Source organism: Phocoena sinus, chromosome 16, assembly GCF_008692025.1.
Source record: "Phocoena sinus isolate mPhoSin1 chromosome 16, mPhoSin1.pri, whole genome shotgun sequence".
Taxonomy (NCBI): domain Eukaryota; kingdom Metazoa; phylum Chordata; class Mammalia; order Artiodactyla; family Phocoenidae; genus Phocoena; species Phocoena sinus.
Genome location: NC_045778.1, coordinates 62,612,970 through 62,640,181, shown reverse-complemented (window position 1 = coordinate 62,640,181; position 27,212 = coordinate 62,612,970). Strand labels below are relative to the sequence as shown.

General features: G+C 43.3%; 1 protein-coding gene across 5 annotated transcripts in view; it reads left to right on the top strand.

The window, feature by feature from the left end:
* SORCS1 (sortilin related VPS10 domain containing receptor 1) overlaps positions 1–27,212 on the top strand; it is a 575,069-nt gene that overhangs the window by 538,582 nt on the left and 9,275 nt on the right. For all 5 annotated transcript variants that reach the window (XM_032609239.1, XM_032609238.1, XM_032609234.1 and 2 more), the window contains exons 22-24: positions 1,302–1,414; positions 6,162–6,293; positions 15,319–15,418. In XM_032609239.1, coding sequence (XP_032465130.1) covers positions 1,302–1,414; positions 6,162–6,293; positions 15,319–15,418 — 345 coding nt within the window. The remainder of the gene's footprint in view (positions 1–1,301; positions 1,415–6,161; positions 6,294–15,318; positions 15,419–27,212) is intronic.

The window sequence follows — 27,212 nt, the reverse complement described above, 5'->3', positions numbered from 1 at the left end:
GTTAGAGTTGGTGAAAGGGAGGATACCTGAGGTTGCTGGTGGGAGGGGTTTTTCCCAGGAGAGACTGGAGGCTGAAAAGGAGCCGAGAAGGCTGTCATCTGGGACTTGGAAGTGTGCTAACATGGGAAGGAACACGGCATATTGAGGAACACAGGGAAGGACGGGGTCGTGGAGTGCAGGGCAGCCTAAGGGACATAAGACAGGAGGGAAGGTCGGCACTGGATTGTGTGAGACTATGAAGGCCATGATATGATCTGAATCTTATTCAAAATACAATGTGGAGCCTCCAGCAGATTTCAGGGGAGCGATGTGATCTGAGTATACTATGTGCTAAGACTCCCCAGGGCTGTGCTCTGAAACTCATCATCGTGCTAGGGCCAAGGCCATGCCAGCCAGCCAGTGACTGAGTGCGGCAGGAATACTAGGGCGAACCCACTCCTGGGACGTGGGGCTCCTCTGGCTGACTTTGGCTCGTGGACTTCCCATCAGCCTCGCTGAACCTTCCTCCCGCTCTTGCACTAAGTGTCATGTATGCATCACGGTCTGGCGGTGCTTCAGGCTCCTCTGACTCCCTCCCCATGTTCTCTTACAGACAAGAGAATTCTTTTATTTCTGCACAAAATCCTTGCTTTTATAATTCCATCTACTTCCTGGATGCCCAAGGTTAACTCAGGGACTACTGTGCCAACTAACAAAACCCTTGAATTAAAGACCTGAAAATTCCTTTAAATGAAACTTCCATGCCAACAGAATTTAGCAGTAGAATGACTACAATGATGGCTATAATTATGTAATCGTATAATAATTATTATGATGTAATGATAATGAAGGTATGTGCCCAACACAGCTGTACCAGAAGAAAGAAGATCAAAATATGGTGGGGGAGGTTATTCAGTCAGTAAATGCTTGAACTAGAGCTTGAATGTTGTGTGCATAGAAGGTGAGAAGGATGGGGCATTCTAGGCAAGGGGCAGTGTGTGCAAAAAGGCCCAGAGACATAAACCTGCGATGCTGTCAGGGCACTTCAGGTGTGCACAGTGTCCAGGAGTGCCGGGGCTAGAACTGGGAACAATGCACAAGGCTGTGGAGCTAAGCATGGGCCACAGACCAGGGCTTTGGTCTGGAAAAGGAGCCGAGAGGTAAGAGGGATGGGATATTGAACTTGCCTTGTAGTAAGGTCTCTCTGTTGAGTATGAAGGAAAAGGACCCTCCATTAGGGCTTTGCATAAAATATAAAGTACAACAGGCTTCTTGAGAGACCTATCTGACTTATAGTAATCCCCCTACTGTTGTATTTCCAGAGGAATTCCGATCTCTTCGCCTGTCCTTTTCTCCAAACCTGGACGACTACAACCCGGACATCCCTGAGTGGAGGAGAGACATCAGCCGAGTCATCAAAAAGTCCCTGGTGGAGGTGAGGGCAAACAGCTCCTCTGGCCCAGACCCCTTTCCTCTCTGTCTTTACCGAGCTTCATGGAGAGGGGACCCTTGCTCAAATAAATGGCAGGAAAGAGCCGGAGGCCAGGGCAAGTGGGTATCATCTGTCTGATACCTGCAAAGCTGAGCCCCATATGTGCAGACACGTTACAGGTGCTATGGGGGGAAATGAAATTGAGTAATCAGGGGGTCCTTACCCCTTGTGAAACGCTTGTTCTGCTTAGAGACGACGACCCTGGAAATATGTGATAGTCACGTGGCAGAGTTCATGATTAGCCATTGGTACATGTAAAAGTCAGCTCCTGGGCATCGTACTGGCACAGCATGGATACAATTGGTAAGAGCAGCCTGGGTTCCAGCTTCACGAATGTCCAGCACAACAGCACAATGAACACTCAGCACAGGAGGGTAGTCATCTTACTATGTCCCAATTCTTTTAACGGCATTTCTCTTCCACGACAGCCCGAAGAGGAAAGTATTATTGGGAGTTCCCTGGCCGTCTGATGGTTAGGATTCAGCGCTTTCACTTACATGGCCCAGGTTCGTTTCCTGGTTGGGGAACTGAGATCCTGCAAGCCATGCAGCACGGCCAAAAAAAAAAGGGGGGGGGGCCTAAAAGATGCTTAAAAAAAGAGAAAGTATTATTGTCTTCATTTGCAGATTAGGCAGTTGAGGTTCAGAGAAGTTAAATAACTTGTCTAAAGCCTCACAGCTAATAAGTGACAGAGCTACAAAACTGAAGTGAAGGATGTGAACCCCGTGTCTGGGTTTTCACACGTGAAGCACAGCCCCATCCAGTTCCTGGGAGAGTAACAAGGTGGTGTGGTTCATCCCTCTCTGGGCAAAGGTCACCTACAGTTTGACAGGACACCCTCTTATAGGCACATTCCCCCCTGCATACTCCACTTCCATGAACAGTCAGAGGAATGGGATATCTGCTCGCGGAGCTGCTTGGATTTGTTGCACAAACCCAGAAAATCAGAGATGACTTTTCCCTAAAGTCTATTCTTAGCGCGAAAGAAAAGTCAATTTAGGATTAGTTATACATTCTTTCCCGCACCCAACACATGCTGTCCCATGACCCAAAGGGATAAGGAGAGACAAAGGCATTCAGGTAACCCCTGCTCAGAAAACAGATCTCGCATCCAGCCTCTTGGCAAAGAGCTGGCCTTCTCCGTATTCATACCATTATCTTTGTTGATATTTATTTAGCACTTACAATATTCCAGAAACTCTTCTCAGTGTTTTGCATTTTTAAACACATTTAATCACAAACCCCCTAGCTTATGATGTACATAGAATAATTATTCCCACTTTACAAGTGAGAAAACTGAATTTAGAGGCAGATAACTTGCCCAATGCTGTATAGTTTAAAATTAGGCTCTGGAGTCGGACCATCAAGGTTTGAATCTTGATTACCACTCCACTCTGCTGCTATCCTTTGTCTTGTTACATAGAGAGACAGGAATAATGGAATAGTGGGGTGGAGAAGAGTTATCTTCTGTGCCTCTGGGTAAATGCCATCTCACCTTTATCTTTCTTAATGACTCTCAGCATCCATGATGTTATCGGTGGCTAAACATTATGGCCACCAGGGGCTGCAGCTACCAGACCACAGGCCCAACTGGAACAGGCCCTTTTGCCTTTGGAGCTGTTTGTCCCTGGTGTGACAACTGGTTTCTCTCCTCTGCTGTCCAAGAGAGATGACTTACACCCTTCAGTGAACCCACAGCTCACCTCCTTCAGTCTACGGCGTTCTAGAGATCCATGTCCCTGTAGATCTCCGAGGCAGCTGTCCAACACCCCCAGGTGATTTATCAACCAGGCATTAGCTCAGCAGTGATGTTTTCCGGGCTGATTTCTCTTCCCATTAATTGTCTAGGGATCAGATGCCCTGAGCCTCCACCTTTCCACCATCTGTCCGGTAGGCTAGAAATGGCTGCTCGTTAATATTTCTAGGCCACTGCCTAGCATAATCAGCTAAATGGAGAACAAACAGTTTGGCTCAGCATCCCTCAGGATAAGGGGTGATGGAGTGGAGGGAGCTTTAAAGGCTCCTTTGTTAGCCACTCCTAAGAGGCAGCTGAGCCAGCTCTGGTTCCTAGCGCCCCACCCTATCTTTGAGATCAGTAATTACACTTGGCCACTTCTTTAAGTTCTGAAGTACCCTATTGCCAAGTGTCCCCTAATAAGCTCTATAAGAGGTACAGCCGGCAGTCAACTTATTTATAGTTTTCTTCCTATTCATTCTGTAACAGAATTTGATATAAAATCAACTGCGTTTTCCTCATCGGTTGGGATTTTTCTTTTGACATTTTGCAATGGAATCTTTAATTGAATGTCATTCAGTAAACAGTTTTGTTGATAACGAGGATGGTTTAGACATAAGCTTTGAGTTTAAAATCTAGGACGGGGCTTCCCTGGTGGCGCAGTGGTTGAGAGTCCACTTGCCAATGCAGGAGACACGGGTTCGTGCCCCGGTCCGGGAAGATCCCACATGCCGCGGAGTGGCTGGACCCGTGAGCCATGGCCACTGAGCCTGCGCGTCCGGAGCCTGTGCTCCACAACGGGAGAGGCCACAACAGTGAGAGGCCCGCGTACCACAAAAAAAAAAAAAAAAAAAAAAAAAAAAACTAGGACGGCTGTAAAACAGTGTGATATCAGCCGGGATAGGAGCTGTTTTGTGATAAGTGTCAGGAGAAGGAAGGCAGGAGAGCGCTGGTTCAGGACAGAGGCATTATGGTCTGACCAAGGTTCCAAACTAAGTGTCACACCACTCACTACCTAGATGACCCTGAGCCAATGTTGAACTTTCTCCATCTACTGTCTGTCCTGTAGCAGAAATAGGGATGCCCCTCCCAGATCCCCATTCAGGGAAAGACTCTTATCTTAGCAGCTGGGAGTGCTGTGGGCAGAGGCTTCAGCGGCCTTCCCCATGTCATGTCCCTTTTGCAGTGGCTCATGTCCAATGACGCGGTTGTATAAAGGCCTGGCCACTCAGCTCAACCTCAGACAAATCTGAAGGGCCATTCTCACTCCTTACAGGATCTTCTGAGGCTGTTGTTGGCCTTTATCACAGCTCAGCTTCTCCCTCTGTCCATTCCTGCTTCCTGGCCTTCGCTCCTATAGATATGTTGATTCCAAGAATGTCCCCTAATAAACACCCTACGCACTAAACTCAGAGCCAGCTTCCTGAAGACTCCCAACCCGTGATCTGTCTTCACCTGTACGGAGAGGCATAATAACACTTGCTCCAAAGAGTCGCTGTGGGGTGTCGCATTACATTATATTAAGAAGTTGCTTAGCACAATGCCAGACACCTGGTAAGGACCCAATAAATGGAATTTCCTGCTACTTTGAAAAAGATATAAATGTAGATTTCAGCAACCAACAATCATCTAATTGGGAAATCATGAAAAATACTCTGAAGTAAGTGAACTTTACGAGGGCTCATGAAGGAGAAGTGATGTTCTAGCAGCAAATGTATAGAAAAGACATCCTGGGGGAGATGGCATGCACAACAACATTTGCAAGAAAAGGCTGGAATACTGAGAAATTGTACATGAGTCTATTTGGCTAAGCGTGAGATGACATTATGAGTTGTGGGTAATTAGTTTAGGAAGGAAAGGTGGGACCATATTGCAGGCTCTGAATATATATTTAACCCAGTTGGCAGTGGAAATCTGTGCATGAATTTGAACATGGACACACAAGCTGCGTTGGACTGTAGGAAGATAAATCTGGAGGTAGTAGCCTGTCCCCTGGAGATGCGAAGGCTGTTGTAAAACTTGAAGGGAGAAAGTGTAAAGGCTGAATTGAGATATTAACGGGGGGGCATTTAAACAGGAAGGAACCAATAGGATCGTTCGTGTGGAGGGTGACTTGTCGAGATCTCAGAGACTGATTAGATAGGACATGGAAAGGAGAGTGTGGTGCTGGAGATGAGATAGGGCTCCCAGCTAGGGTATCTGGGAAAGGAGTGGCTCCCGTCATCCACGCGCAGAATGAAGATTTCCGGGGTGAATATGAGAAGTTCTCATAAAACAACCAAATGACGTTCTGACTTGGCCGCTGGAGAGAGAAGCCAGGATTGTAGCCGTGGATTCTAGAACCATCTAGAGAGTGGGCTCAGGAAAGAGGAAGTTCTTGAGTGAGTGATATCTATGATTTTAATAGAAGATTCCGTACAGCAGAGTGAAGGGCTGAGAATGCTTCCTGGAACGGGCTGGTCATCAGGGTCTGATGCTGTGCAGAACTCAGCAGACGCCTGGGGGCTGTGGTCTGGGGTTAGGTTAGGTGATGGAGGTATGCCTGGTCAGTCTGGAGAATAACTCTAATGCTTCGAGGAAGAAGGAAGCTAGGTTAGAAAGTGTTAAGGCATGAGGGGCAGAAGATAAAGCTCAGTAAGTGACGGCCTTCTCACTGGCAAGGTCCACTTACTTATACAAGACAGGTACTGCTATTATTCCCACTTTTTAACTGGAGGAGATGCAAAGCGTTTCAGGTCTCACGGGGATGGAACTGGGATCAGACCTCAGAGTCTGACTTGTATCCAGTGGTGTCTCTCACATCCCTCCCCAACTGGTGCACCCAGGACCCTACTTTCCCACCCTACCTCCACACCTTTGTGTCTTCTTCCCCCCCCCAACTCTCTGCTGAACACTTGGTCCCTTTTCATCAGCTTTGCTGCAGGACTCACATGCGCCTCTGTGTCTCTCCCTCAGGCCACCGCGGTTCCGGGCCAGCACATCTTGGTGGCAGTGCTCCCTGGCTTACCCACCGCTGCTGAGCTCTTTGTGTTGCCGTATCAGGATCCCACAGGAGAAAACAAAAGGTCAGCCGAGGACCTGGAGCAGGTGAGTCCTCAGGTGACATTTCAGCTTCTCCCAGCAGTCTGAGCCACAACCTTGCTAGTGTCTGACCACGACAGCAGCTCTGGGGGAATCTCCACTTGGGAGCAAGGGTGCCAGCTGTTCATGGAGTCTTCCACTTTCCTGTCCTCTGTTGAGGAACATAATCTGGTGATTTAACTACAGCTTCACCAAAAACTATGTGCAAGAGTGTGTATTGTCAGCAGTGGCTAAATCACTCAGAGTATATCCCACGCTGTGGGATACTCTACAGTGTTTACGATGAATGAGATAAATCTTTGTGTACTGATGTGACAAACTGTCCAGGATATTAGGTGGGGGAAAAAAGCAAGAGGCTACACAAGACATAGAAGTCAAATCCATTTATATCTTAGCTCACACACTTACATCATAGGAGTACCATGAGAATCGAATGATGTATCTTTTTAAAAAGGTACAACTTTCATATAAATCATGAATCACCACCATACTAAGATGACCTGATTTGAGCTTATAATAAATGAGTGATATTGGCTCCAAGCACCTCTCCTGGCTACGTGGGGTCTACTCTCTCCTCATCTCCACCACCTCTGAAGTATTAGGGTGTCTGTGTGTGTCTGTTTCTCTCTCTTCTGCTCCCTTAGGTCTTTTTTCCTCCCTTCCTTCCTTTTAACGTCAAAAGACTATCCAATGTCTATAGTGAAGATTATCACTATGATGACGTTATCGTTCTTATTCTTCACCCATTCAGTTAAAATGATCACTCTTGGTCTGGTTCTCCTGTTAAAAACTACATGATTTTGGTTTCTCAATTCTTTCTGGCAGATAGATTAAAAATAGGATTCCTGGGGCTTCCCCGGTGGCGCAGTGGTTAAGAGTCCGCCTGCCGATGCAGGGGACACGGGTTCATGAGCCGGTCCGGGAAGATCCCACATGCCACGGAGCCGCTGGACCTGTGAGCCATGGCCGCTGAGCCTGCGCGTCCGGAGCCTGTGCTCCGCAGCGGGAGAAGCCACAACAGTGAGAGGCCTGCGTACTGCCACAAAAAAAAAAAAAAAAAAAAAAAAAAAATAGGATTCCTCTCAGACACTAAGTAAATATTGGCTTTCTCCCTTCCAGTTCTTGGAGCTTTTCAATTTACTTAGAATAAATCTATACCTGGAGCTTTTCAATTTACTTAGAATAAATCTATAATCTAGTCCCATAATCTCTAGTCTCCAAGATGGTTTGAGAACCTCCTATAATAGCCTTATTAACAACCCCAAATTATAGGCTGGCCTACCTGTGGGTACACCTGCCTTTTAACTGCGGCTTTTCCACTTGGCAAAAGACTCACCTCTCTATTGTTTTCCATGTGCAAGTAATTGAATAACTGGGCTGTCAAGGAAAGCCCCACTGAACCCCACCTCCTGGTGAACTGTAGTTAGAGGTCGGGCAGCAGGGAACCCACCAGACCTACATCTGACTTTGCTCAGCCCTAGCTCTAGACTTCCCACTGTATTTGACAAATTATGCTCTGCACCTGCAATTCGGTGGGAGAAAGAATGGATTATTTCTTATCACCACACTGCTCATGAGACCTAGAGGGGAGGTAGATTGCTATCCAAGGCATGTAGGTAAGGATGCTCATAATTATTCCTCCTCTGGAAATCTTATGGATTGTGCATGAAATCCAGAATATAGTCTTCTCGATATGGGAGAGTCCAGATTTAAAGCCAGCTAATTTCCCAGTTACCACATCATCTGTGCATCCCTATTTCTCATACTTTTCATTTTTTCTCTAAAATATATTTTCTAGATGTTTCCTTGAGAGGAAATGTGGGAAGAAGAAGGGTGTGTTCTCTGAAACTTGGTTTACTTGAGTATCTTGCTTTAACTATTTTCCCTAGAGTTCTTTTTCTTTATTCGGTCTTGTCTGCGTGGCTCCTCCAGGGATACTCTCGGAGACCTGAGTAATTGTCCCCGAGGCAGCCTGGTATCAGATATTGATGAGCCATTTAATTGGAGATCTAAAGGCAGCTGGCTTGGCTTGTGTGAAAGCTGTGGGACTTAACATTTGGTACACATGTAGGGAGTCCAGACATCTTATTAGAAAGACCACAGGTTTGGAGAAACATAAACCAGGTTTCTAGCTTCAGCTCTTATATTCATTGTGTATATCCTATAGAGGACAAATGTTCAGAAAAGTTAAGTAATTCAGCCCAAATCACATAATCTATAATACCCATCTCAGAGGGTGTTTGACAGGTCATTAAAGAAATGATACAGCAAAGCCCTTGACCTATAGTAGATACAAAGTAAGTGGTAAATAGATGGTGGTTACATTTATGGACATTTTGTGATAGGAGGAGAGTATATGAGAAATGCAAAAAAAAAAAAAAGAAAGAAAAGTAAGAGTATTAAAGACTAGTATCGTCCAGGACATGTATTGGAAGAAAGAGGATGGTGACAATAAGGAGAAAAAGATTAATGAATGAAATTGCACAAGAGAACAAGGACAACAGGAAACAGAAAGAACATGCATGAGTGAGTAAACTGGAGGGAGGATGACTCATCTAAGTTATCATGCAGATGGATGGCGTTAAGGGAAAACAGAGTACCAAGTGAGAGATTGTAACTCTGGTTAAGGGAATTGCCAGTGTAGCAGCCTTACCCAGGACTCAAACTAAATACAGTGACCAAACAAATGCCAAACCAAGTACATAAGAAATCAGTGTCTTGTGGAGAGTATCATTACCCCGATTAATAAGTGCAGTTATGAAATCAACATACAAATTAAGCCTTGTGTCGAGAACCAACAAAATAGGGGCTGCCCACAGGAATCCTACAGGCTTTGTCCTAAGAGGGGTCCTTTAATCTTTCTCTCTGACTCAGTCACTCTAAAATGAAGAACTTCAGGCCCCAACAGGGAGCTGTGAATTGCCTGAGGAGACACAACTCTTCAAGGAAAATGAGTTTCTGGTTCTGTTTCTGCAACTAACTCTCAAGCCTAGCAGTCCCCTTGCTCTGCCATGCTGCAGATGTGTCTTTGGGTACCACTTGACTTCTGCGGGCCCCCAAGATACCAAGCCTGTTGTACCAGGAAATGAACAAGAGATGTTTTGCTTTGGGTTTTTGCAGGGTTTTTTTTTCCCGATGCAGTGAACGTATATTCTATTCAAACAAATTTAAGGGGAAAATGTGAAGTCATGAGCTTCTTTAGTTGGGAAGTCCAAGGATACAGTTCAGGCGTGGATGAACTCAGAGAGGAAGTGTCACCAGGTTACTCCCCTGTCTTCCTCTCTCCCTCTTTCTCCATCTCTTTGCGTTGCTACCACATGGGAAGTCTGCCTGAGAATGAAGCCAACACATAGGAAGACAAGAATGGCCACAGGAAGCCCCAGTCTTTTACTTAGTCATCTTATCAGCCCCATTCAAAAGACATTGCCTCTCCCCTGAGTGCACCCCAAGAGCCCAGGGTGATAATTCTCACTGACTCAACTTGGCTGAAGTGGGCATGTCTTAACTAGCCTGGTAATCAGAAGACTAGAGCTCCATTAGTGACAACTCAATGTTTTATACCCTCCCTGGATCAGGAGTTTAGGGAGCCCTTCCTAAACCAAATGGGCAAAGAATAAATAAGGATATGGTTCCTTAAAGAAAAATGTGGGGGAAAGAGAAGGAACGGGAGGCAGGCAAAAGCAACTGACTTCCTCTGTCATAAATTACATAGAAATTTCAACTGAATGCAAAATAAAACCAAACAACAGAAAGGACCCCACTCCTTTAAAGGCTGCACTCTGAATCCCAGATGGAACTTGGGAAGAGCTGACTTTATCCCCCCCTGTTAATACTCTGGCCCCTTTCTTGTAAAGATACTGCACAGAACTCCCAGCAGGGGAATGAGTGGGACCCTGGCCAGATGGACCCTGAAGACTGTGAGGGCAGGGCCCCAGCAAAGGGCTCTGGGCTCTCCTCCCTCAGCTTCCTCTAATAATGTTCCCAGGGGAGGAGATATGCTGGCTTAGTTGGAGCCAGCTTGTCTGTGAAATAAATTGAAAATTCCTCACAGTGAGAAGTACATGACCTTGTTATCCGGATAACATTGGGCTGGGTTAATCAAGTGACCTCTGTCTGGGAGGGTTCCACCACTCTTTACTCCACATCTCCAGAGAGTGAGAAAAGTCTCACTTGCCCTTAGCTGGCCTCATCAGGGATAGGGCTACCCTGCAGCCAGCTGCTCAGGTGTGGAGCAAACCATACCCCCTCTACCGCTGTACTCCCAGGCATCTCTCTGAGTCCTCATATTTGTACCTACCTCTCCTGGAAGGAGGAAGGACCATCATGCCCTGGGTGTGATGCTGTGCTGGGGAGATAGGGAGCCTACGTGGTGTTGTCTTGCTGAATCCTTAAAGGGCATGAGCACATTTAAAAGGAACAAAAAGACTAAGGACAAAATGTCAACCACCAACAAGCAATTTCCTCTTCGGTTGTTTGTGTTACCATGTACATTTGACAGATGCAGAATCCAAAAGACAGGGAAAGGAAAGGTGCCTCTGGAAATGGAGCAGTCTATTGGCAACATTTTTAGAAATTAAAGATTCATTATGAAAGGTAATACGTCATCTCAGACTATTTTCTTTATACTCAGTCTGCCCTGTTCAGATTTTTTAAAGCAAGGAATTGAAGAAATATTTTGGAGTTCACAAGGAAGGTCACTAAAACAGGAAACTGTAATTGAAAGAATAGGTAAGAGTTGAGCCAAAGGAATATGGCAAAAGGAGAAAAAGAGAAGCTTAGAGCTGGTGTTGGAGAATCCAAGGGAAAGGAGTGAATATGGACAAATTATTTCTTCATTATGTCATCCAGGAAAAACTTCTTAGGCACTTTAATCAAGATGATTCTGTCGTGCTAACAAAACAGAGAATTGTTAAATAGAATTCATGTTTGGCTCCATTGCTTACTCCAAGTTTGATTCCAGAAATCATGCTATATGAATTGAGAAAGATCTTTCTCTGTTGATTGCAAAAGTAATATCATTCAACTACTCTTTGAGGGGGCCTTCATAACTTAACATGATCAGGATTGACTGACCGGGTCAGTCGCAAGGTCATCCCAAGCAAGTCTCCCTCTAAACATGGCACCAGAACGCTATTTATGTCCAGTAGGGTTTGCATCCCTCCTCCCAACTTCAGAGATAAGCGTTAGTTGTTTGGCCCAATGTAGCTTTGCCATGGATAAATCTGCCAAGGACCATTTTGAATCTGTAGTTTCACTTTGTACCACTTCTTTGGGTTTCATGTTTCATAAATTACCAACTTCTGTGTTGTCCTTAAACTTCTCTTTCTTCGTGTTTCAATGTTTGACACTCCATTCTAATGATCTGAGAGTCTGTTTTCCTCTACTGGTCTCATTAAACGTTGTTTAGATGTTGAATGTGTTCTTCGCATGGTAACCATCCCTTCCGTTGACTAAACATCTCTAGCTCATCACTTCTGGGTACCAGTAGGGTTGTACCCACGAGTCTCTTCTGTAGACAGAGCCATGTAACTCATTCTGGCCAATGAGGTGGGAGCAGAAGTGATAAGCGTCACTTCCAAGCTGAAGTATTCAAATGCCAGTTAGAGAACCTTAAGAATGCTTTTTCCCTCCTACGGTGTTGTGTACATTTGAGGGGGCTGATCTACCAGCCTTTGTCTCTGTGTGACTGTAATGAGCCCAGCATCATTGCCTACCTGCAGTGGATATGGAGTGTAAGAAGAAATATACTTCCTTTGTTTCAAGTCCCCACAATTTTAGCATTGTTACCTCAGCCTGACCTAACCTATTCTGATTACCACACTTAAACATCATACTTTGTGAAGAAGATGAGGAAGAGAATTGGTATTTTCCCTCTACCAGGTCCCTTCCACTACACCCTTTTGATGGTGTCTTTCCAAGTATTTTTATTGAGTTCCCACTGTCTTTTTAAGTGGTAGTTTAAACGAAGAGTGGATTGCATTTGAATCATAGGCATGTTCCACCAAACAGGCAGATACTAAGGATAATATGTTGTTTCTTTGGTCATGATTAGAGAACAGAAGATGGAGAGCAGCAGAAGAGGGATGCTAGTGGAAAGGATGAATGAAATTTGCTAAGACTACACACTTCGGACAGCAAAAGAAAAATGAGTAGATTCAACTTGCTTTAGGAGGACCGAGCTCCCAGCAATTACGCATTATTTCACTTGAGTCTTTATCATGCAAACTTGCGTGCTTTCCATTTAGGCTGTCACCACACTGTTCTATAGTCGCAGTTTATTCTGCTCCTTTCATAGCCAAAGACTCTCCTAAACATTATAAAGTAACTGGTGAACAGAGTGTGGCAATCCTGAGGCTGAGGTTAGGAGTTGCCTGTAGCTCATCTTGGTCAACTGACACAGGACTGGTGTTGTAAGTTGTGCGCTTCACAGTTGGACGAGAGATAGAAGCATAATTAATGAAATGCTGCAATTTTTATCTCCTAAATCTGCTCAGCTGGACCTCCTTCCAAATATCTTTTGCGTCTTTGTCAGCTGGCTCAAGGAAAATGTTTTTCATGGAAATGTCCTAAGATTAGGAGTCGAGCAAAACTGAATTCTCGTCTCAATTCTTCAAATATTAACTGGGTAAACTTAGTAGTGTCCTTTAAGCTCCATGTTCCTTTCAGTGGAGGTAGCAACACTAAAACCTGAGATATGTTGTGTTAGAAAAAAATAGTAAGAAATATGCAACTTCGCCCATACAGAGTGTTCAATGCATAGATAATATATGTACAAACGTATATAACAACTCATGAACTGATGAAGACAATACAGAATAAACATTTCTGCAGATGGGGTGGAAAACATTTAAAGTAATGTCAAAATCTGTCAACAGTTTCATACTCATTTGAGTAGAGAAATATGTGATTCTAACTGAGATTATTCTTGTAAGCAGTGTAAATGTTATTTAGTTTTGTTTCTGTGCATAAGTTCTTTCCCACAAAGTATTGAAGAAACATCCTCAGGGAGAGGAAAGAAGTATCACTTCAGCTGGTTGAAAGAAAGAAGCCTTTCTCATGCAAATACATAGTCCCCTTTTGTCTACGTGATGGACTCTGCAAAACAGGATACTTCCTTAATTACTTTTGATAAGTTTTTCCTATTTGAGTTAAAATATTTTTTTCTCCAAATATAAGTATGTATGTACGTGCACACATGTATGTGTATGTATATAAGCATATGAATTTCATGCATACTTAATTATATATATTTCACACATATATACACACATTTCTGTGTGTATATGTTTATTTCATAGCCAAAACCTTTCTGATAACCTCTACTAAAAAATCCACTGTTGGGCTTCCGTGGTGGCGCAGTGGTTGAGAGTCCGCCTGCCAATGCAGGGGACGCGGGTTCGTGCCCCGGTCCGGGAAGATCCCACATGCCGCGGAGCAGCTGGGCCCGTGAGCCATGGCTGCTGGGCCTGCGCGTCTGGAGCCTGTGCTCCACAACGGGAGAGGCCACAACAGTGAGAGGCCCGCGTACCACAATAAAAAAATAAATAAATCCACTGTCAGATTCTTAGAAAGGCCTTGCCAGTTGAATGATAAGAATAAGATAGAATGGGAACTTGTACATTGTAATACTTTACAGGACACAAAGGAAAACCATTCTACACAGTCCGTGTTAGAAATCCACTCTTCCTGTAAACCTGGAACATTTTGGAAGCTTCTCAGTACCCAGGAGAAAGAGTAGCTTATAGAGAGAGAATAAAGTTGTTTTCAACATAAGTTTATCACAACCTTGTTCTTCTGCGTGGGTTGCCAGGTGGAAACATTTGAGAGGCTGAACTTGACCTGGATCCCAGGTGCTCAACCACGGGTCACTGACAGTCATCCCAAGTTCCTGTTAAGCAAAGAAGTTCATCTTCAGGGCAGTTCAGTTCCATTACTGGACAGGGGGCTCTGCAGGAGACTCTGTGCTTGAAAACAAAGCCATCAGGCCCTGCTTCATTGATTAAAGGACCCAAGCTGTCATTTTGGCAACTCAGTAGACTAAGTGAAACTTAATAAATATAAAAGGAAAAATAATTTAAGAATTTAACTAGCAGAACGATGTTCAGAAAGCATCTAACCAGACTTAAATTGCATATAAATAAAATACTACACTGTGATTAGAATGTTAAAAATGAGGCAAAGAGACCAGATAATAGGAGTGTGGTTTTGTCTGATAGCTTTCCACAAATGACTCGAAAGGCTGAATGAAACAGAGCAAATTGAGCTGGTTTTCTACTTTAAACATGTGAACAGCGTTTTACCTTGTCTAGAAAACCTTACCTTATGCTGTTACTACCCAAAACAAGGTCCTTTGTCCCTTGCGGGGGTTATTTCATGGCCCAGAACTCCATCCGTCTACCCAGTACACGTGTGTCAGCCTAAGGAGTGATTTTAGGTTCATAAGCACGAAACAAGAGTCAGCCAATGCATTAAGTTGTGATTTACACTTTGTTGCAAATGTATAATTTCCTATTTTAGCAGAACAATGTTTATCATCAATAAATATCCATGAAATATCCATTCTGGGAAAGCCACAGGGTATGTTTTGGGGAAGAGAAGGGAAGCAAAGAAAGGAATAAGGTAGAGTCCACTATCAGGGAGTAAAATAAATGGATATGAATCTCACCAGAATTTGTAAATTGTATATATTTACTTCTTTTAAATCCTTGTGTATAACAAATGCCCTCTCAGAAAACCAGGGGTGATTTCTCCAAGCTGGTAACAGGATAATTTTATAAGAGTAGAAATATCTGATTTACTAATAGTTTGTCCTATTTTGTAACAATTCGGATGTAAAGTCAAGTCATGCTTAGAAAATAATTCTGTCAGCATATTGTGGACTAAAAACTCAAAATCATATAAAAGTCCTTCGTATCATTCACAGATATAATACTGGGATGCCTTGGTCAGTGCGGTGAATATTGCTCAGCACATTTGTATATAGTTGGTGTGACAGTTTGGGTGGCACTCACTCTGACACTTCTTCTTTCAGATATCAGAGCTGCTGATTCACAAGCTCAACCTGAACTCCGTGCACTTTGAGCTGAAGCCTGGAGTCCAAGTCCTTGTCCATGCGGCTCACTTAACAGCAGGTCAGTGTTCCCGTCCCTGGGTTCTGGCTAGTGGCTCTAGCAGAGGGGGTCCCAATTTGTTGTTTCAGCAAAACAAGTCTAAATGGTGCCACTGATAATCAGAAATAGGGCATCAGTCTTTGGAGGTTCCCTTGCCGGGCATTTTTGCCTTAATGGGGACCCAAAAGGCAACAGAATAAGGTGATTTTCCCACTTAGTCCCTGGCAAAAACCATCAGTGAATCACTAAAAGACCCCTCAAGTGATAGCATGCTTCATCTTACAGAAATCTTGAAAATAAAGTTAACCTTACAAATAACTTTTTTCTGGTCTTTCTGCAAAACTTTATTTTTAAATCATTCATGTTACAAAGAATTTTCTTGCTTTCAGTCTTGGGATAAAATCGTACAGTAGAAATAGCTGGGACTTAGGAGCTGTCCAGGGTCATAGCCAGAAGCTGAACCCCACGTTGGTCAGGATCTTACAAATGAATTCATATCATTGAACTTCTGTCTCTTCACCTGTAAAAGATGATGGGGAAAACCTTCTTCTTAAGGCTATATAGAAGTGTCAATAATAATTCAGGTTATCCCAAGCATATAGAAATAGATGTTATTGTTTTATATTAATAATAAATTAAATTAACACTATTTATTGAGCACTTATTTTTGCAGAGTACTGTATTGACGCTGCATAAAGGCCAGTAGGAGATGGTCTTTGCCCTCAAAAAACATATCATCTGGTTGTGGTGTTTCAAAGTTTGGTGGTAGCAGTGGTGGCAGTACTGTGGGATGGGGGAAATGGTCAATGCTGGGATCTCTGAACAAGTAAAATGCATAAATGCCTTTATAGAGAGACAATAGAACGTTTCTAAGTGCTTGGACTTTGCAGTTGTGTAGCCAGACTATTGGTTTCAGTCTTGCTCCATCACTTGATTACTATGTGGACTTTGAGAGGAGACTTAACTAACTTCTCTGTTGCATCTATGACAATGGGATTGCGTGAGGATTAAGTTAATTTAGGTAATGCACTTAGAGAAGGGCCTGGTGCATAGTAAGGTATTATTTTTCTTTTTATTCTTTTTATTCCTAACAATCAGAGTTTTATAAGAAATTTAAAGTAGGGATAAATTGTACCCAGTCAAAATGACCCAGGGAAGCTTCATGGAGGAGGCAGTCTTTGGGAAGGACCTTGAAAGGTGGAAAGGACTGAACTCAAGAGATTATTCCAAGTACTGAAGCACCAAGGAAGGAACACGAAAGCCTTGAGGGCTTTGGGATGCTGAATAAGTGGGAACAAAGATCAGGCGTTTCCAAGTCCATTCTCTGGTTTCCTGGAGGTGTGCCTAGGTCTAGAGGAGAGGATGGCCAAACAGGTTGGCCATTGGCCTCTTTTCTGCTTGGATTCCATCTTTTTTCTTTATTAGGGTTTCATAAAATGTTTTTTCTTAAAAAAAAAAAAAAAAAAAGCACTGCTTTAAAAAATACAGATATTTGAAAGTCAGTGTCCTGAACATAGGATACGGAGGTGGGAGGGTGGAAATATGCCAGGCTGAGCCGTTTGTACTTCCTTTGGTGGGCTCTGGGAAGCCGTGGAGACCTAGGAGCAGAGGTGTGATGGATTCAGTGTCACTTGAGAAAGGTGTCTCTTAAGAGGAAGGATTGAGTAGGGCCGATTAGCTATTCTGCAGCTTGTCCTCCTAATTCATCTGTCGAACAGACATTTACCGAATTCCTGGCTACTCTGAGCCAAGAAGTGTTCTCAGCATTTGATAAAGTCTCTGCCTTCATGAAGCTTCCATCATTGGGGAAAGCCAGGGAGGAAGTGCATTAACAAATGCCACCTTCTGAATGATGAAAAGGTCCTGAAGAAAACAAGAAAGTGTAAGAGAAAAGCAAACTATGAAGTACCTAGGAGGGCAGCCCTTAAGCCTGAGACCTGAACGAAGGCTGCCAACTTATCTCAGAGTATTTGATGACCAAGACTGGCTCTTTCCTACCAAGAAGGTTGGCCTTTGGTCTTCGGTGAATGGTGGTGACACGTGGCAGTTACACATTAGCTGGTTGAACTGGAAAACAAAGTCCAGAAACATCCCTTGTAGTCATGCTGATGGCCAAGCCACTGACAGATGTTGTCAAATGAGCAGAAAGTAACTACTTGAAATTGGTTGAAATAAGTTTACTGATTATTTCATCGAACTACACAGTCCAGCCTGTTGGTTGGCATCCTGAACTTCATCATCTTCTCCTACGACAGCTAAAGTGACTTGTTCCCTTTGAGTTTAGAGGTTCAAAACAGCTATGCCTGATACTCCATACTGAACTCTGGGTTTGAGGGGATGTGGCCAACTAGTTCATCCCTTTACAGCGTACTCTGCTTCTAAAGGAATGCTATCTTCAGGCAGTGTATTTTGCTGTAGTGTAGCCTGATTTATTAGAAAACACTCCCCAGGGACTTTGTTAGAAAGGGGAACATCATAGACCAAGATAGCCAGAGAACTAACCCCACTCTCAAATTCTGGAGGCAACTTGCATTTCATACCTTTTCTTCCCCATACCTCTCTCTCTTCCAACAGTTATTTAGTATGCCTGGTTTTTATTTAACGGATGGTCACATCACACGCCAAAGGTGGTTCAGATTAGCTTCCTGAATTTGAATCTTATTTTAAGTGGTACTTAAGGATGCCTTCCTGTGATGACATCTGGTTTAGAGCTGGGATCCAGCTGAAAAATAAGGATAAAAAAAGTGGCTAATTAGCTGAAACTGATCTGGCCAGCGGCTTGGCCAGGGAAACTGATATAGCAAAGGCATCCATGAATCCATAGTTCCATGTGGGAAAGAAAGGCCATTCCTGATAACCACAAAAAATTAATCCCACCAGTGTAAGTTCCAGATGGCAAGGACAAATGCAAAGTTGGGAAGATCTGGAAAATTTATCCAATTAGTGTTCATACTTCATTTCACAGCTGGGAATTTGGGGAGCAGTACGCAGATCCCTGGGAGGAAGGGCTGGCATGTGTTACTGGGAACACACTGAGATTTGAAGGAGAGACCTCTGCAGCATAGATATATACTACGCAGAGTTACCAAGGGAACAAAACAAAACTGCAGTTTGAGGCAAAAGCCCAGACTTAGGCTGGGCCAATTTGGAGAGTGTGAGAAAATTCTTTGGCTCCCAACCATTGGGGCTGTCCCTGATTCTTCCCTGTTAGATCTGATAGTATCTCTCCTACATCTTTTGGCAGTGTAATTCGAAACCTGATCACCTGGCATTATTGAGCTTCCTAGGGTGCCTGGCTAGGTGACTGGAGTAAATGTAGACTTATATGTGGATAATCAACTCCAGTTGGAAGAGTAAAGGAAGAGAATGCCAAGGGCTGACACAATAACTGAGCCTTGGAAACTTTCTCTGTATTGATTTTAGCCATATTTGTCATAATAGTGTTAGGACTGGCAGAATCTAAGGGTACAAAGTCACTGTCAGCCAGACTTTCATATGCAAAAGGCAAGGCTTGTGTTAAGGCTGGCACTCTTCAATGACTGTGATGAGGAAGTAAAATATAGGAGGGATCAGTTTCCCATTGGCGATTGTTCCTAAGTTATAGCTCTAACTGCCCAATTTTTTTTTTTTTTAACTATTAGGACAGGGTGGTAGACTATGAGGGAATTCTCCTTTCACTCATAGAAAACTTGGCACATTGGGTAGGGGATCAGTTGGATTGAGACATTGCTGCAGTTTCTTTGATTAAGTTGAAATTAACACATCATATTGGGATGGCTAGAAGAGAAGGAGAAAGATACCTGGGGGAAAAAAGACACAGTGAGGAAGAGAATTTGACGCAGAACTTCCACCTCAGCTTCCTTTCCCTTCCTCTCAACCCCCCTGGCAGAAAATAAAAATAAACTACAATTTAAAAAAGGAAAAAAGGACCACTGCTTGCAACATTTCATGTTTCGTAAGCAGGATTGCTAATACCTTTCCAGGGACCATTCCAGCACACTGCTGCATTCCATTAATTGCTTAGCAGATGTTCAGCAGCCTTCTTTTAAAAATATTTGAGCCAGAGTATGTTGCTGGTGGGAGAGGCAATGCATACTTTGGTTCATCTCCAAGGAAAAAGAGCTGTCTCCTTTCAGGAATTACTAGCCTTCTTTTGTTTTTCAAACTCAGTTCCCTGTTTGCTTTTATGGGAACACAAGGTAAGCATTTCCAGATATCTGGATGTCATTAGAGACTGGATTTCATTTCTTTCCCCCACATGTTCTATTCAGGAATTCATTAACTTGGTGCCTAAGTGGAGCTAAACATTGAACGCAGTCCTTGTTTTGTTTTTAGCTATTCCTTTGCTTCTCGGTTTCTGTGCAGTTCCTCTTGAGGGCCTAATCACTCCTGACAGCTAGGTTTCTAAAACTCTCTGTAGAAAGGAAAGATTTCAGACTGTATGGGAATAAGGAGAGGACGAAGAGCTGTTATCAAGAAGTTTTGAGGGAGGGCCATACCCTGAGTGGCTCTCTTTGGCTTTTTAGGACCTCGTGGCAGCTGGCGCCGTGTTGAGCAGGCAAAGGGAGAAGCGCTCAATCAAGCTGGGGGCTGGACTGGCAATGCTGGTGTTTTGACTGAAGTGTACCTTGCTCGTGGTATTCCCAATTGGAATATTTCTCCCCCTTCTCAACTTTTCTCCATCTCTCGTGTCTCTGTATTTAAGGCTCAGCTCAGTGCCAACATTTGCATATAGCATCTTTCCGGAGATCTTTACCTGGATGCCATCTATCCCTTGTCCAGAACTCACGTGGACTTTTTTAAGCTGTATCTGTCTGATCATCATCATCACCTCTCCTATTTAATTTCCCGAGGATACAGTTCGCCATATCTTTATAGTGTCTCCGTCATTGTACCTAGAAGAGAACTTGCCCATAGCATGTGCTCAATAAATACTGCTTTCATAAATAATTAGATATATAATTAATTTATAACCTGTAGAGATGCATTAAAAATTCCATCCCCCCACCCCGGTTAACCTTTGGAGTCAGTGTGTTCAACTGTGAACCTGTCTCCATGTCATGTTACTTCTTACCATGAGTGAGTGGAGCCTTGCACTCATTTATCCAGTAAGCATCCAAGGAAAACCCATCTCTGTGCTTTCTTTATGTCAGGTATCCTCTTAAGATGTAGGATAGTTGTTGATATACACATTGTGGGAAACGGGTGGGTGGAAGGAAATTAGAACTCTGTGTCCCAGAACGAGAGGTCCTAAAGACAATGGAGACGGACTGGCAAGAGGAATGTTCCTGAAAGAGAGGGAAGCAAGTTTAACTTATTGGCCCTTATTTCACTTCTCGGATCTCTGATACCGTTTCCAGAGCAGCCTCACTTCATGACAGAGCTCAGGGTCTCACGCCTTAGATTACACTATGCTTTACCCGATCAAACAAACCAGACCTTCTTCACATCATTTGTAACGTCTCCCTTGAGTTCTGTCTTATGCATGCTTTTACCCTGGCCTGCCTTTACTTATTTATTTATTTTCTCCTGTATTTTAAAAGCTGTGATATAGGGATGACTTGGGGAGAGTTTTTCCTGCAAGGCTCACAGGAAGGTTCAGAATCTGTTTGCAGAGCATTTGATCTCTGTAGGTACTTAACAGCAGAACAAACCTGATCCCTTAAGAAAATATCCCTAAAATGCCACTAGTTTTCTCATTGCCCCTGGTAACTTGGAATTTACTCAAGGGCACAGTCCATTTCAGATGTATCATCTTACTTCTCACGTGACTCTGTGCCTCGTTTTGCAGGGATTCCTTTAAAGCTATGGTTTGTCCAGGGATATGAAATGAACTAGGACCCTCATTCAGTGCACACTGGCTAGACCTGAGGCCCAAATACTAGTGGCCCCCGATTCTAGATGACGAGGATGAAAAACATTCCATGCAGAAAGTTCAAATAAATGAACTATTCATATTGAATAGCAATTCACCCAAATGAGAGGAAATAAGCCTGCCAGGTTGAGGGGCGGTGCTGAGCAGAAGCACAGCCAAGTGACATCGTATGGTTTATACTTGGTTTGGGCATCTAGACACATACCCTCAAATATTCCTAATTGGTATATTAACTGAAAGTAAAATTATGAGCAGAGGAAAGAGAGAAGGATAAAATTCAGGGGAATCAAATATGCCATTACTTGATATGTCATTTATGTCACGCACTTTGTTCCTCATCCATGCATGATGTGAGAAAACTCTCATTAATGCATGTTTAATATTGCAAAGTAGGATACACATGGAAAAGGAAAGAAGGGGCAGATGAAAGGATTTTCAAAGACAATAGGTTTGGACAACAGTCAGTAATCCTTTCTCTTTTCACAAAGTATTTACTCATTTTATAAGAATTTTTCAACCCAGGTAACAAGAGATGGTAATTTATTTGATAGAGTTGGAATCCCAGGAGGTGGAATCTCTTTTTTAGTTGTCAAAGAAGCTAAGTTTCATGGCCATGTCGGGTTGGGTGCCGTAAAACATACAAGTGAAAAACCTTCAGAGGAAGCTAGGAATAGGGGATTGACACTCATGTGAGGAGACCAGGACGCCAGACTGCTTTAAACTGCGAGCTTTATTTTATCATCTTTTAGTAGATTGCCAGGTGAAGGGAATCTGCTGACAGGTAATAAATTAAAGACCTAATTGCTGAAACAAATCTTTCAAGCTACATCAAACGCTATATCTTTGTTCCTATGAGCGCACATGATCAGGAGTAAATTCAGTGATTATACTTTGGAGTGGGGGTGTGGGGACAGGGGGAAGGGGGCTGGGGAGGAAGCAGCTTAAAAAATGTGTTGATTCAGGCTTCCCTGGTGGCGCAGTGGTTGAGAGTCTGCCTGCTGATGCAGGGGACACGGGTTCGTGCCCCGGTCCGGGAAGATCCCACATGCCGCGGAGCGGCTGGGCCCGTGAGCCATGGCCGCTGAGCCTGCACGTACAGAGCCTGTGCTCCGCAACGGGAGAGGCCGCAACAGTGAGAGGCCCGCGTACCACAAAAAAAAAAGTGTTGATTCTTCTTTGGTAGAATAGATGATGGCAATAAGAATAGAAATTAAAGACTGAGCAAGCGAGGGACAACACTACATCTTATTTGAGGACACAGACCCTAACTAGATGGATTCATACTGAATGACGAACAACAGCACTTAGAGATTTTTTGCATTTCTCAGGGGTTATTTATTGGGTAAATCAACCAAAACTTGGCTACTGAGACTTCTACACAGAGACTGGAAGAGCTGGTGCTGACTGGTTCCCTCAAAATATTTGGGATAAATGTCAGCCTGTTCTGTGGTTGGAAAATCTCTTTATAACCCAGGGTAGGCAATCCCTGCTATAAAGCAGTTGTTCTTAAATTTGACTGTACGTCAAATTACCGAGGATACTTCATAAAAGTAGAGATTCTTCAGGCCTCACTGCACATCCCTGGAATCAGAATCCCAGGGAGAGATATCCACTAATCTGCGTCTGTAACAAGTTCCCCAAGGGATGCTTATGCAGCCAGGCCTTTCACCAGGCTCAACCACTGCTCTTAAAGAGCACTCCACAGACAGAAATCCATCTGCATAACAAGGAAAGGTGCTGAGCTATCTCTAGCAATAAATCTGATTTACAACTCAGGGCATCCACTAAAACAGAGACATGCACTAAAAGGGAAGAACCCTTGATATTTAGTGTAGGAGGAAATTAGTAATAAACATTAAAATCTAATTCCTCCGATATTTGGAGCTTACTTAATTGGCAGAATGGGTGGATGACAGTGGGCGTAGGGAAAAAATGAAGCCTGTCTCTGAATGTGGGATATACTGTATCCATAATCTAGATGAATGGCAAAGGCCAGCCAAGAGCTGTGGCCGTGAAGCAGTTGAAAAATGATTAAAGTGTGAACCAGAATGTTAGTGGCAGATGTAATTGAATAGCCATGAGTTCTATGAAAGTTAAACAAATGATATTATCTCGATGTTATTAATGTGCTACAGTGAGCAGAAAATGATACATCCGCATCTCACTGTTATTTCTGCACATATTAGAGAATCGGGGTGTTCTTCTACTCTTAGCTTTCCAGTGGGGTCACTGCTCTTCTGGAGTTTTGGATACTGATGATAAAAAATTTGAAACGTTAATACTTCTCAAAGGAAGAGCCTCAAATCTCAGGTTGAATTTAAAACATTTTTAACACCCAGTAACTGCTCTCAACCCCTCATGGGTGTCTAGCAGTTGCCTTGTTTAAGCTATTATGTTTAGGAAAACTGTCCTTTGTCAAGGGTATGTGTGGGTTTTTAATAAAACCGTTATCTTGTATTATCTTGGCCTCCGTGGTTGCTGCTGACTGGTTCAATTTCTTTTTCAGGTGTAATAAAAAGATATTATCACAGACATATTAGAGAATTAATATTCCCCAGCTTCAGTTGCTACCTCTGGATATGTTACGAGTCAACGTGAGAGGGGATAAGGTACTCAGAATTTCAGTCTAGGTCAAGATACATCATGAATTCTGCCCGACAGTTTACATTGAGAAACCCCTTCCACTTGAAGGCAGAATTAGCACGCGTCCAGAAGCTTTAGAAAATTCACTATAATCTAAGCCACATCGTTATGGATGCAGATGCCAAATCGTAGAGTTGTGGAGCTCGGAACTGTAAAGTAAAATAAATTGTTGCAATAACATTTGCCATTTAGGGATGAAATTAGTACTAGTGGAATTCTTCCCCAGCCAAATACATTTTTCTGTCTCTTTAGTCTCTGGTTGCCTTATTACCTACACGGTTATCACTTACAAGTCTTTTGCGAGTAAAGTCATGCTAGTAATATTTTTCCTTCCTTCTGTTTTTCCCCCCAAATCATTTTTTTCCTCTACAAATAATTAAGCTGTTTCACAGACACGTGTACCCAGTGGTTTTTAACAGGTATTAAGCTTTTATGGTATTATGATAACTAATAACAGGTGCTGAGATGTTAAACATGACATCCAATGTGACTAAACCAAATGTGATACTTTCATAAATATACCAGCAATGAAGTTGCTCTGTAGATTCTAAAGATTCTTTCTTCACCATTTTTTTCTAAGATTTCCTGGGCCCATAAAAAGGCGTGAAATGACTATAGGGTAATTGGCCTGAGGGTGCACCTAGAATCTCTTGGGCAGAGAATGGTCAGGAAAGAGTGATCAGATGAACAGTTCAGAAATGGGGTACAAGCGTGCATCAAATTGGAAAGCAGCAGTAGTTAGGATGCAGGAGGTACAGTTCCCCATGGGAAAGGCAAGGCAGATAGTCCAGAGAAATCGGCAGGGGAAAATGAAGGCAGGAGAACACATACATAATACAGAGAAGATACCAGAATCTAGGACAAGCTACCTTTTAGACACCAAGTTTCTTACACCTACAGTGACCAAGACTGTCAGGCCATATCTGTTGTGTCTACATCAGTTTTCATAGCATTTCTTTTCATTCTTAAAGTGTCCTGGTTTGGAAAAGAACATTTATGGTCATGTTACTTACACCCGGGCACCCTGCCAGTGGGGACAGACGTCCATACCAAGAATTTGATAATATAGAGCCCAATAGTAAGAATTACTAATTGGATGTTTAATCAGTTGGAAGAGAAGAGTTTCGAAGAGAGAAGATGTTAATAAGCTATTGCTATGTAACAAACCACCCCGAAATTCAGTGGCTTAACAATAAGCATTTATTATTATGTATGAGTCTGTGGATCAGCTCGGTGTTTCTTCTGGATTTATCTGTGCTCATTGTGTGTCTGCAGTCAGCTATGGATTCTTGGGTAGGGAGCTCTGCTGATCTCGACTGAGCTGTCCCCGTGTTGGGGGTCAGCCGGCTGTAGGCTGGCTCTAGAACAGCCTCAGTTGGGATAATTAAGCTCTGCTCCACATGGTCTCTCATCTCCTTCAGTGGGCTTCCCTGGGCTTGCTCACACGTGGCCATGATAGGATTCCAAGAGAGAGAGCAAAGGTGCGCAAGGCCTTGAAGCTCACAACTGGAGCACCATCACTTGTGTTGCATGCCATTGCCAAATCAAGTCCCAGTGCTAGCCCGGATTCAAGGGGGTGAGGAAACAGATTTCACCTCTTTGTAGGAGAAGCTTCAAATTCAAGGTGCTCGAGGCATGGGTCCAGAAAGAAGCAGAGAATTGATCCAGTAACGCAATTAATCTAGATGGGGCTGAGCAGTCTCTTAGGGGAGATTTGAGATGCCTTTTAGGTAGTTTAGAAAATTCTCCTGAAGTCGTAATGGGATTGAAGTACTATTAGCAATCAAGGGATGTGGGGTTTTGTTTTGTTTTGTTTTGTTTTGTTTTAGTGACCCAGGGTGTATAAAGGTCAGGCAGACTCTAAAGATAAGAACTGGATGTTTTATGAGTGACAGTAGGAGGGGCTTACCACACAGTACTCTCAAGCTGGTACACATAATAATGACCTGTGTAGCGTGTTCCACACGTAGATTTCTGGGACTCACTCTCAGAGACTGATATGTTTTTTCTCAAGTGAAGCCTAGGAAGCTGCGTCTTCACAAGTTCTCCAGGTGATTCTGATTCACGTGGTCGGGAAATTATACTCTGAGAAACGCTTTACATAGTAAACAGGATACCTCACTGACTTGCCACCCTAGAAAACCAAAAGGCATCCTTCTCTTCCTGTCTGTCAATTACAGTGATAAGTTTGGTCTTTGAGGTATCCACGGTTGTCATTATTTGGCCAAGTGACCTCAACCTGAGGTGACTAGGTGTTCCTGAAGACCCATGTTCAGCTTAAAACTAGTAGCCATGCTTCACTAGTCATTAGAGCCTTGCCTGGGAATTCCCATCCAATCTGGCCTGCAGGATCATGGCTTTATGATCAAGGCTATAGCAATCCTTAAGACTGTTATGATTGGGTTTGGACTTGAACTGGAAGGAAGGGCTATTAGACAAATGAGGGTGCTCTGTCATAAAGGCCTGTCAACCCTTTCTATGGTCTAGATAAACGTTCTCCGTGCCATTCCCATATAACCTTAATTTCTGAAAAAGAGATTTCAGCCACATGGATTTTATGATATTCAAGGCATGTGAGTAAAGGCTGGCTTGGGTCTGGTTTGGAGACAGGAGAGGAAAAATAAAAGCAAGTTATGACAAAGTTGAACTTGCTTTTGTAACTTCTTGACAGCACTCACTTCTGGATTAGAAATGCAGTACGAGTTCAAAGTTCCAAGGTCACAGAGCAGGTAGAAGTCCTCCAAGAAAGTCCCTTTGATAGAATGAGAGTCAATAGAGACAGCAGTAAGGGTATTTGTGGGGCTTCACCAGGTGATGCTGCCATATTGTTGACTTTAAAACTTAGAAATAACCCAAAGGGGCAAGGCTGCAGCAAAAGGGCTTAGTGATGCTCCAGGTGAGGCATTCCCTAAAGTGTGTTATGTGGGACCTAAGTCTGTAAAGGGTCTGTGCTCTAATGACTTTGTGAAACTCTGTGGTGGAGTCTTATGAGTTTCTTTCCTGAAGGACTGCTATCAACTTTCATATACTGAATCTTCATGATGGGGAATGCCATATATACCATTTCCCAAAATTATCTGACCATGGACTCTAGTCATTTTTCAGGGCTTGTTCTCTGTCGAATACACTTTCAGAAATATGATAGCAGTGATATGACAGTTTTAAAACTATTGGGCATGTGCCAGACCCCCTGTCAGTGCTTTATAAATTTCATCTTATTTTATTCTCACAACTTGCTAAAACAGGCACTAGTTTTATCTCCATTCTGCAGACGAGAAAACTGAGGTTCAGTGTAAG